A 12,535-nucleotide genomic window follows, 5' to 3' on the forward strand; every position below is an offset into this window, starting at 1 on the left:
TGACAATAACAATGGAAGCTGTTATTACTGTTCACTTTATTTTTCATTAAACATATTTTAACACTTGTTACACAGTAAATGTGTTGATTTAATAAAAATATTTAAAAACACATTGGCTTCTTCTGTACTTTATATAAAATGCTGAAGCTGTATTTAAAACGGACACAAAATTAATCATCCTTTTCAGCTTTGTTAATCTCACCTTTTCAAGAGCAGCATATTTTACAACTTCAAAGTCTTGAGGATAAGCAGGGATATCCTGATCACTGTAAATCCTGAAAAGATATAAAGAACACAAACATCATTACTTTAAAATAGTAAAAACTCATTTAGTTTCAGGGAGAAACTGAGCACTGCTTAACCTGTTTTATGTACACTCTGACTTACCTCAGCAACCAACAGTAGCCCTGCAGTGCCTTGTGCCACGATAATTCAGTTCTGAGCCAGCCTGCATTAGCAGTGAAAAATTATCATACAGCTTTTTTTCTAATTGCAGGGTGTTTGTTTATTCAGCTGCATATACTAAACAATTCATGTCATAATTAAAAACAAATGAAGAAAAAAATATATTTGAAAGTAGTCAATTAGCATTACAGTTCTGCTTTCTGGTATGATGTCCAGCAGCACATGTAGTCCTTGGGCATGTTACACACTACTTTGACCTTATGCTGTCAACAATCAAAGGGGTCAATCCCAGGTTGAGGGTGGGGACAGATGGTGGGTGCAGCATGTTGAAAAACAAAGCTGGAGCAGCACTATAAGGTACATTTGTTTCTATTTATACTATGATAAGACATGCTGCCAGAAAACAGTTACCTGAAGGTGGACTGGAGGAGTAAACAAGTGAAAGGAGCTGACACCCTACTCCTTCCAAGAGTTTTCATCACTCAGTTGTAAGTAAAAGATTACTAAATATGATATGACAAGCTTAACACATTAGCAGTTTCAAACACTGAAATGGTTACCAGGCAGAAAGGAGTTTGTTAGGGTGATGGGACAATATGTGAAAGCAAATGACTATCACTTCATTACTGTTAAATGACTATCAATCTGTAATGGCAGGAGCAGTGTGTGTGTGTGTGTGTGTGTGTGTGTGTGTGTGTGTTTGTGTGTGTGTGTTTGTGTGTGTGTGTTTGTGTGTGTGTGTTTGTGTGTGTGTGTTTGTGTGTGTGTGTTTGTGTGTGTGTAAAACAAGCAAAAATGCAACTAATACTATGGGCAGAATTTCTTTCACTTGAGCACAGTCAAACACAAGAGGTGCACCCAGTAAGCAAGAAGTTATTCTACTGTGGAGCAGTCCGTGGTCTTTATGTAAAAGCTGAAATAAAAAGTGCAATCAACCACTTAATCAATCAATCAATAAATGATCATCATCAGCCTTTATTTGCAGACAATTTTATTTCTTCCTAGTCAAAGGCGCTGCACCCTATCAGGAGGGGTTTATTTTAAGGGGACAGTCTCTGTGCAAAAGCAGCAGAAACTATTCTTTGTGGAAGTTCAGGAAAGTAATGCAGACATAAACCATAGTTTGGTTTTTCAACAATGCATTTTATTATTATAGTTTCACAGTATACCTACTGCTGTTTTCAATTCAATTCAACTTTACTGTCATATGTACTAGAAACAGGGTCATAAATTACAATGAAATTCTTATTCTGCAAATCCTCCAGCAACATATAAAAACAATGACAATTAACAAGAAGAAGTAATCTAAGACAACAGGCAATAACATCAATACCAATATCAGTAAATACACAACTGTGCAAAAGAGTGCATTTGTGCAAAAAGTACAGTTTTGCACCTACCATAAATGTAGATGTTCAAGTGTAAACACTGCTGCAGTCATTACACTTGGGTTATCCTGCCGTCAGGCGATTCCCCAGTCGGCCTGAGTTCCAAAGTCTTGGTCCAGCGTCGGTTGCTGTCGCCTCCTCCCTGACGTCAGTGCGACAGGGGTATATAAGATGTAGCCGACGCCATTTTCTTCAGTTTTTCTTGCCCCAGATGTCAGGTGCCCCCAAATAAGTAGGCAATTTAAATTGCTAATAAAACATACATAGGAAAAGCAAACAACAACTTTCAGTTAAAAGCAAATACTCCCCATAGGTAGTTAAGGGTAGAAGTCATAGGTACGTACCAGCAAGTAAGAGGGGAAGGAGGGAGGGTAATCTGGACTGCAGCAGTGTTTACACTCCAACATCTACATTTATGGTAGATACAAAACTGTACTATGTTCATCGTGTTACACTGCTGCAGTCATTACACTTGGGTGGAATCCCAAAGCTGAGGTAGGGTGGCTGGTTCTATAAGGCATTAGGGGTGGCTATAAGGCCCTGCAGCACAGCAGTGGCGAAGCCTGCTCTGGATTTGGAGTATAAAGGCAAATGGTAATGCTTGGTGAAGGTATGCACAGAACTCCATGTTGCTGCTTCCAAAATATCCTTGGTAGGTACTCCTCTGAGGTAGGCAGTTGAAGTGGATGTTGCCCTGGTGGAGTGAGATCTAATGCTGCTAGGTACAGGTTTCTCATGGTGAGTATAGCAGGAACGTATACAATGTCCTATCCATTTTGAGATAGTCTGTTTGGAAATGGCTTTTCCCTGTGCTCCTGCAGCATATGCTACCAATAATTGCTCAGATTTTCAGAAAGCTTTGGTTTTGTCCAAGCAGAAGTGTAACTGTCTGTGAATGTCCAAAGAATGTAGTAGTCTCTTCCCTTTGTTCTGTGGTTTTGGATAGAAAGTTGGCAAATAAATAGTTTGGTTTAGAGCCACACTTGATACCACCTTTGGCATAAACATAGGGTTAGTTCTTAAAGACACCCTGTCCTGGTGGAAAATGAGGAAAGGTTCCACTGCCATTAGTACCTGTAATTCTGAAACTCTTCATGCTGATGTTACCACCAGTAGCAGAGCAGTTTTCCAAGAGATGTATTTTAATTCTGCTGTGTTAGCTGGCTCAAAAGGAGGTAAAGTTAATTTTTCCAAAACAAAGTTGCGGTCCCAAGTTGGGGTAGGTGCTCTACTGGGCGGTCTTATGTTTTTAGTCCCTCTGAGGTACTGTTTGAGCAAAGGATTAGAAAAAAATTGGTGGATCCGTGTTGTAATGAGCAGAAATGGCTGAGGCGTGGATCTTGATGGATGAGAAGGAGAGGCCCTTGTCCAGCATCTCAGTAAAATATTGAAGTATCTGAGGAATGTTTGGGACAAGAGGGTCAAGGTTGTGCACCTGGTTTCTGGCACAGAATCTCTTCCATTTATCCGAGTAGGCTTTCCTGGTGCTAGGCCTTCTGGCCTCCAGAATGACATCCATAACAGCTTTGGAGAGAGGCATTGCTTGCTTGACTAAGGAATTTTCCATGCAGCTACATTTAAGGTCTTTAGCTGGCTGTGAGGTATCTGATTGTTGTGCTGTGTTAGCAAATGTGGGATTTGAGGCAAAATCCAGGGTGGTTCTTGTGCTAAGTTCTTTAAGATTAGATACCAGTGCTGTCATGGACAGTCTGGTGCAATCAGGATCATCTCTGGCACTTCTTGCCTGGCTTTTATGAGTACCTTTGGAAGGAGAGGTAAAGGAGGGAAAGCGTATACTTGCAGGTTTTTCCAGCTGAATGAGAAGGCATCCACTTTCCATGCTTGTGGATGGTAACTCCTTGTGCAGAATTTCTGTAGCTGACAGTTCATTGGGGATGCAAACAGATCTATGTCCGGGCTCCACCATTTTTGTGTTATCATTCTGAATACTTGTGGATTCAATTCCCATTCGTGGGGTTTCCATGAGGTTTCTGCTTAGGTCGTCTGCCAGTGTATTTTTCTCTCCTGGCAGGAATTGTGCTTGCAGATGAACTTGGTAGTCTAGAGCTCTGTTCCACAAGGTCATGGCTTGTCTGCAGAGGTGGTAGGAGTGCGTGCCCCCTTGCTTGTTTATGTACCACATAACCGTGGTGTTGTCTGTCTTTAATAGTAGTAGTCCTGGATGCAGCAGGTCCTTGAAAGCTATAACTGCATTTTGTACAACTAGCATCTCTTTTTGATTGATGTGAAGATGCCTTTGCTCTATGGGCCACTCGCCCTGAATACATTTTCCTGCCATGTGTGCTCCCCAGGCGTAATCCGATGCATCTGTTGTCAGTGTTTGCCTGGCTGTGGGTTGAGTAAAAGGCTGTCCCTTGTTGAGGTGACAAGCTTGAGCCCACCATCGAAACTCCTGTTGAAGGCAAGGAATTAGTGGTATAACGGTTTCCAAACTTTGACAGTGTTGAGACCATACACTCTTTAGGTACCATTGTAGTTTCCTCATATGCAGTCTGGCATATGGAATTAGTAGTATGCAAGATGCCATGTAGCCCAAGGCCTGCAGAATTTTTCTTGCAGGGAGTTGGGTCTTTGTTGCCATCAACTGAAAGTATTGAGTCAGTTGTCCTTGCTTGTCTAGCGTGAGATAAGCCATCTGGGCCATTGTGTTCAAGCTGGCACCCAGGAATATCTGTTGTGAGGGCACTAGTTTTGATTTATTTTCGTTTACTGTGTACCCCAGGCAACTTAATAACTTTTTTACAAACGCCAGATGCTTTAGAAGAATGTCCTTGCTCTCTGTTTGAATCAGGCAGTCGTCCAGGTATGGAAAAATTTGAATTCCTTTTTGCCTGCAAAATGCAATTACTGGTGCCAGGCACTTTGTGAAGACCCTGGGCACAGTAGATAAGCCAAAGGGCAGTGCAGAGAATTGATAGTGCATTGAACCAGCTAAAAATCTGAGGTATATTCTGCAGTTTTGTCTGATAGGGACATGCAGGTATGCCACCTTGAGGTCCAAAGTCATGAGCCAAGCTTTCTTGCCCAGCATGGGAAGAAGCTGCTGTAGTGTCAACATTTTGAATTTCGGAACATCCAGGTAAGTGTTTAGAGAAGAAAGATCCAGAATGGGTCTCCAGGCTTTGTCCTTTCTGGGAACCAGAAAGAGTCTTGAGTAAAATCCTTGTCCTTGCTCCTGTGGTGGTATCTTTTGAATAGCTCTCATGTCCATGAGTGCTGTAATTTGTTTTTGAGCCTCTGCCCATTTGGTGGCAGATTTGGCATTCCTTTTAACCTTGGCAAAGTGTGAAATTGGAACCTGTAACCTTGAGATACAATGTTGAGAACCCATTTGTCTTTGGTGATGCAATGCCAATTGTGATAGAAAAGTGCCAGTTTTCCTCCTAAGGGGGCTGCCAAGAGAGAAGTGTTTGGCAGCTGTAGTGGGAAGTCATTGAGGCTGCTTTTTATAAGGTGTGGCCTGTCTTCCCCTTCTTTCTGGCCTGGTGTACCCCATTGTCAAGGCCTGTAAGGACCTTGTGCTTGACCTCTACCTCTTGGACGTCTGTATCTGCCTCTGAGGTCTGTCTGTGACTGGAAAGGACAAATTCTTTGTTGGCCAATTTTTGCTAAAACGAGGAGGCTGAACCTGTAAGAAATCCTTCACCGTTTGCATGGATTTTGCCTTATCCTCCATCTTCTTGAATACCTCCTCTGCCTTAACTCCAAACACATCCCGCTGCAAAGGTGCATCCAATAATTTTGCCTTAACATGATCTGGTAACGTATGTTCTTTTAACCAACCATGCCTTCTAATGACAGAGCCTGTAACTGCTGCTCTACAGGAGGCCTCTAAGGAATCAAACCCACATTGCAAAGTATGTTTTCCCACTTGTTCAGCTGCATGAAATAAATCCTGCATTTCTTTAAAATTAGGAGGATCTGAATCTGGAAGCATTTTTTGTTTTAACTGAGACATCAAAAACTGCTGATATTTTAGCATGTGAAACTGGCAATTTAAGGCTCTCATTGTTAAAGTTGCAGACATATATACTTTCTTTCCCCATCTGTCTAATCCTCTGGAATCTCTGTCAGAGGGAACTGGGTTTTTTGCTGATGAGGCCTTAATCCCTTTGGGTCCCTGAGAAATAGTTTCAGGGTCAGCAACAGGGCTTTTACACAGAAATGTGTGAGAGTCAGGGACTCTGTAATATCTATCAGGTTTAACTGCGGCTGGAGGGTAAGGAGTCAGGGTTTAAGCTGGATTCAGTGTACACATCATCCACAATATCTAACACTAGTGGAATAGCAAGGGGTCTGTGTTGAGGCAATAAAAGGAAGTCTCTGAGCCTTTTCCTGGATTTTGAGAAATCCTGGCCTTCCCAATGGAAATGCTCCCTCATGGTATGTAAGGTCTACCCAAAGGAGTAGTCCTCAAGCGGAGAGGCTGATGGAATTGATTCCTCAGCATCCAAATCCTCATAAGGGGTAAGGAATATCCTAGGTCTGAGGATGAATCTGAAGAAATGGACAGCTGGTCGGAAGATTCATAATCTGCATCCTGTCTGGGCCTTTTATCAGGAGGGGGATGGGACCCCCTGATCAGCGTGATCCTTGAAGGCTTACTGTGGCCGAGGCGCTAGAGAATTAAACTTTTTACATTGGTCTTTGTGGCTTCGTTTTGCGGTGCAGCATTTGGTCTCTTCAGTTGTCTGGTGATTAGGTCTTCGGACATTTTGAGCATTTGTTTCTTAGGCATGGAAGCCTGTCCTGGAGAATGCTGCATCTGTTTCTTAGTTTTTAATGGGGCCTTAGACTTAGCAGAGGGTTTAATGGTTAACTGGGTAGGTCTGAAGACACCCTCTGAAGCTGTGGATTGCCCAGCTATTTTGGTTCCCTCAGAAGGGTTAGTTTCGGTAGGCTGAAAACACAGAGCATCCCGAAGGCCCAGCCAGCTCCATGTGGGAGTCGGAGGTGGTCTGTGGATGCGGTCGTCAGGGGCTGCGTAGGCGCCTCACTGAAAACCGGAGAACCGGCAACCGGCCTAGAAGAGGCTTCGTCGTCAGTTTTGGGCCCTGGATGCCTGTCCTTGTCTTTGTGCTTTTTATGTAATCCAGTCGTCGGAAGTTCCGACGGCATGGTGTAATTAAATTGTCTGCCAAAATAATGTTGGGCAAAATCAAACCGACGTTTAATACTGCGCTTGTTAAACCTAGCACAAAACCGACAACCAGTGAAGTGGTGGTCTGGGCCTAGGCATGGAATACAATAGGAGTGGAAATCCTTAGGAGGTATTTGCTTCCCACAAGAAATACAGTTATTAACTTTTACTGACATCTGTCTGGGGCAAGAAAAAGTTTCCCCAACGGGGTACTTAGCTTTGTAGAAGACTTTGGTTCTGGATTCGTAATGAAAATCTCAGGAGTCGGCCGACCGGCACTTGCGAACTGCTTCTGCTTCAGGCACTGCGCGGCAAGAAAGACTGAAGAAAATGGTGTCGGCTGCATCTTGTATACCCCTGTCGCACTGACATCAGGGAGGGGCGACAGCAACTGACGCTGGACCAAGACTTTGGAACTCAGGCCGACTGGGGAACCGCCTGACGGCAGGATAACCCAAGTGTAATGACTGCAGCAGTGTAACACGATGAACATCAATAAGTTATACACTCATCATAACGTTCGATGTATGTAGTCCATCTCGCCACACATTCTTACCCCTGTCGGCTCCGACTCGGCCACACCTTTTAGCTCTCTATCCCCAGATCTAGTTTGCTGCGAGCACCAGCACTCATTCTCCATGCATACCACCTAAGGAAAGGAAAAACAAACCAAGAATGAAGGGAACTCTGAAACCAGGCCTAACCTCCAGATCCTCCAGGACGGGGGAAGGAGGGGGAGTAAGTAAGAATGTGAGGCGAGATGGACTACATACATCGAATGTTATGGTGAGTACATAACTTCTTGATGTTATGTAGTCCAATCTCGCCTACATTCTTACCCGTGGGACAGCATCCCCAGCACCTAAATCCTGGGAGGCTCAGTGGAAAATACTCCTGAGCACTGTGGAACCAAAGGAAGACCTGCCCCTAGATACCACATCTAACTTGTAATGAGTAACAAAGGTGTGAGAAGATGCCGAAGTAGCCGCAGCACAAATATCATCCATAGACAATCTGGCCTGAAAAGCTGTAGATGTAGATACAGACCGGGTAGAGTGAGCCTTCACACGGAATGGTAAATCTTTTCCCCCTGAGGTATAAATGAAAGAAATACAACTGGAAATCCACCTGGACAACATGACTTTGGAAACAGGAGACCCAATTCTGTTTTCCAAAAATGAAACAAACAACTGATCAGATTTTCTGAGGTCTTTCGTTCTGTGCAAATAAAAACATAATTGTCTGTGCACATCCAATTGATGAAATTTGTATTCTGCCTTGTTTGAGAACTGAAGAAAAAACACTGGCAATTCAATACATTGGTTAAGGTTACTAACTGATGCTACTTTGGGAAGAATGGAGGGGTTTGGTCTGACAGAAACCCTGTCCTTATGAAAAATCAAATAAGGGGGTTTTGACTGATAAAGCTTGAAGCTCCAAAACGCGTCTGGCTGACGTGATGGCTACCAAAAAGACAGCCTTCCAAGTTAAGAATTTTAAATCGCAAGTGGCTGCAGGCTCAAAGGGGGGTGAAGTAAAACCCTGTAGAACAAAGTTTAAGTCCCAAGGCATAACAGGTTCCGAGACCGGAGGAAGAAGTAACAAAGTGCCCTTCAGGAAAGCCTTACAGAGTCTATGTGCCATTAGACTAGGTTCGTCTGCTACATGAAAGGTAGAAATTGCCGCCAACTGGACTTTAATGGTTGTGGCCACTGAACCCTGGTTAAAAAGCATAGACAGGAACTCCAATACAGACGTAATTGGAGCTGTGTAAGGGTCAATCTTTTTGGCATGTGCCCAAACTGAAAACCTCTTCCATTTGCTGTAATAAATCTTCCTGGTCAAAGGCTTATGAGAGGAAGATAAAATATGAACCACCTCCGGCGTAAATTGGTGAGGCGTAACTAATGACGGAAGTGGAGCAGCCAGGCTGTCAACCGGTGGGTCCAAAGAGAGGGATGGAGCTGCCCTGACATGCGAGTCAGTAAGTCTGGTTCATGAGATAGGAATGGAGAAAGGGGAACCAAATTTGACGAGGCCAAAGTGGGGTAATCAGAATCATTTTGTTTCCCAAGGAATGCGCTTTCTGAATAACCTTTAACAGCAGGGGAACCGGAGGGAAGGCATATAGTAGACCAGAGGGCCAACTGTGGACTAGAGCAACCCTGGGTGACTCCCCCAGAGGGGGGATCAGGGTGAAGTAGCTGCTGCATTTGGCATTGAGGAGGCTGGCAAAAAGGTCGCAGCAAGGCTGACAGCACCTGCGGAAGATCTGCTCCGCAACTTGACAGTTCAGGGACCACTCGTAAGGCATCAGAATAGCTTTGCTTAGCATGTCTGCAATCACATTGGACTTCCCCGGAATGTGTGTTGCTACCAGAAAATGTTGGGAAGACACTGCCCACTACCACACTCGCATGGCCTCTCTGCAAAGGGGATATGACTTGGTTCCTCCCTGCTTGTTCAGATACCACACCACTGACATATTGTCTGACTGGATTGCAATAGTCCCGAGAAGAAGAAAACTCTGAAGTGCTTGCAACGCTAGTAACACAGCTCTCATCTCCAGGACACTGATATGCAGATGCATCTCATACTCTTGCCACGCGCCTTGGACTGTCCTGCCTAGATAATGCCCCCCCCCCCACCCCATCTGGGAGGCATCCATGGTCACCATGGCAACTGGGAGCACAGGAACAAAGGGCATTCCCGCATTGAGGTTGTCGGTGCAAAGTCACCAACTGAGATCCTGTTTGCACCTGTCTCAGTAGAATAGGGTGAGAAAGAGGAAGACGTTAAAGAGACCACTGGGCGAAGAGTAGCCACTGAAGGAGCCTCATATGTAACCTTGCCAGAGGGACCAACATAATCGTAGCAGCCATTGTCCCCAGCAATTGGAAGACCCATCTTGCCGTCACTCTTCTCAGAGGGAACAAGGCATAAACCTGTTGCTGTAGGACTCTGATTCTTTCCTGTGGTAGAAACGCCTGCATGAGGACGGTGTCTAATTCGGCGCCTATAAAAGTGACACACTGTGAAGGCAACAAGGCAGATTTTTCCCAGTTCAATGTGATGCCCAACTGCTGACATAGGTTGACAGTAGCGTCCCTGGTCTAAAGTAGTAGATGCCTAGTGGTGGCAGTAGGGAGCCAGTCCAGGTACGGAAACACTTGGTATCCCTGGTCTCAAGTGAGCAGTCACCACTGCCACACATCTGGTAAACACCCTGGGGGCTGTGGTGAGACCAAAGGGCAGGGCTCGAAACTGAAAGTGACTAGCTCCCAGCCGGAAGCGTAGGTGACTTCTGGATGCCCTGTCCATCTTTATGTGGTAGTAAGCATCCTTGAGGTCGATGGAGCACATCCACACTTCTTTTCCAAACAATGGGAAAATAGACTGCAATGTGACCATTCGGAACTTGGACATTTGCACATGGATGTTCAATCGGCTGAGATCAAAAATGGGTCTCAGGTCCCCTGTCCTTTTTTTGGCACCAAAAGGAATCTGGAGTAAGTCCCTAATCTGATCTGGTCTGAGGGGACATACTAGATGGCTACTTTTTCTAGCAGCTTTGAAACTTCTGAAGCTGCATAATCCCTTTGACTGGGTGGAACATCCGGGATTTTCTTGATTGGAGGGGGATTGGATGAGAAGGGAATGACATATCCTCCAGAAATTATTCGTAGAACCCACTGGTCCTGGGTGATATCTCGCCAGGCCTCCGGGTATAATGAGATTCGACCCCGACTGGCTCCGGAAATGCATAGACAGGCCTCCCAACAGGAGCGGCGGTAGGGAGAACCACGAAAGGAATTGCGGTCTCCCGAGTTGCGAGGGCCTCCTCTACCCCTAGGGTGGCGTCTCCGTGAATAACTACCCCCTCCCCCTGCCTCTGGAGGGGGGCTCACCTTGTGCACCAGGAAAAAACCCCTGCAATTCTTGAACCACATTTTGCCACCCATCTGGGCCTTGGGATAAGACCTAGAGGGAAGGGAAAAACAGACTCCTACGGCAGACAGAGTTTTTCCCTCCTGCTCGCACCTAGTGAAAGTGTCTTTCACCTTGGTTCCGAACAAAGAGGAACCATCAAATGGGGCGTCGGTGACTGAAGACTTGAAGGCCTCCGCAAAATGACAAAGGTGCATCCAGGCCTGCCTCCTAAGAGCAACTCCTAAACTTGATGCCCTACTCGCTCCGTCAGCTGCATAGGAGATTAGCCTCATGGAGGAGTCTGCAAAAGAATTGAGGGTAGACATCTGAGCGTTGACCTTCTGGGACACCACCTCAGAAACGTTACCCGTGAGAGTATCTCCAAGCTCCTTACGGAGATCTCTCTGGAGCCATGTAAAGTGTGACAAGTAATTCAGTGACCATAAGGTAAAGGTCACTGAAGAAAACGTACGCTTCCCATACCGGTCCATAGTCCTAGACTCCTTGTTAGGGGGATGGACGGTGGAAGAAGTCTCAGCTAATTCCTTCTGGATGGTAGCTGCCACCACCATGGCATCCACAGGGACTCCCCTTGGATAGAAATTCCTTATCAGGAGGGGCAGACAAAAATTTATTGGGTCTCCTGGGGACTGGTTCCACAGAGTCAGGGGTTTCCACATCCTTTGACAAACCAAATCTAAAAGCTCGAAGGGTGGAGATACCCAGGAGGTGGAGGGCTGAGCACCAAAGGCCTTCAGAAAAACCGACTCCTCTTCGGAGGTGGTTTAGGATGGCCAGACACCTCTTTGCTTCAAAATCTCTAGGATGTCAGAGAAAGAAACATCCTCAGAGGATGACTTAGGGGACCCCTCAGATTCCTCGAGGTCTGTGTCTGATGTGTGAGACTCATCCTGGGAATCTATGTGCTTCCTCTTGCACATTTTCTTTCTGGGTGGCTCCTTATGCAAAAACTCTGAGGGGCCCTCAGAAATATGGGGACCACTCGTGTAGGTACCCTGAGGCCTTGGGGCTCAGTTGTCCAGAGATAGATGGTGATCACAGACCTGCACCGGTGTTGTAGGAAGACAGAATGACCAATCCGTATGATGCCGCTGACGACCTGGCCAGTGCGCTCTGCATGGCCTCGAAGGCTGGTCCTCCCAGATCCAAAGAACGACCAGCCTCCGAAGCCAAGACAGGAGTCAGGCTTCCCCGCGCCAAAGCGCCGAGAGGGAGACTAGGAGCCGAGAGGTGTCCCAAAGCCTCTCCCTTGGGTCCAACCAAAGAATCCTGAGTCCTGAACCCCGTGGACGGCGCCAACGGGGTCGGAGCTGATGTCGGAACCAATAAGCCAGGGGGGCTGTCGGAACCAACCTAGGGACATCACATGGAGCCGAGCACTCCGGCTCTGAAAGCCGAGATGTGTTCGGAGGAGGAAGTAAAGATGCAGGTTGAGGGACCGGCTCCGGAGCTGATTGGGTCGGAGCCGAGAACAATTTAGCCAGTACTGGTGACTGAAGAAGTCTCTGCACCACTCTATCGATGTCCACATCTGATAAGGTCCTGGAAGACTTGGAGGATAGGGAAGGAGATCGAGGCCTCCTTTCTGAAAGGGACCTGCAAGGAGAGGATACTGGCCTAATGCTAGGCA

General features: G+C 45.9%; 1 protein-coding gene across 7 annotated transcripts in view; it reads right to left on the reverse strand.

Annotated features, from left to right (window-relative positions):
• PARP4 (poly(ADP-ribose) polymerase family member 4) overlaps positions 1-12,535 on the reverse strand; it is a 2,883,551-nt gene that overhangs the window by 2,617,323 nt on the left and 253,693 nt on the right. For all 7 annotated transcript variants that reach the window (XM_044073295.1, XM_044073293.1, XM_044073297.1 and 4 more), the window contains one exon: positions 203-275. In XM_044073295.1, the coding sequence (XP_043929230.1) occupies positions 203-275 (73 nt within the window). The remainder of the gene's footprint in view (positions 1-202; positions 276-12,535) is intronic.

This window comes from Protopterus annectens, chromosome 5.part1 (assembly GCF_019279795.1).
Source record: "Protopterus annectens isolate FY-2018-M chromosome 5.part1, PAN1.0, whole genome shotgun sequence".
Lineage (NCBI taxonomy): Eukaryota > Metazoa > Chordata > Ceratodontiformes > Protopteridae > Protopterus > Protopterus annectens.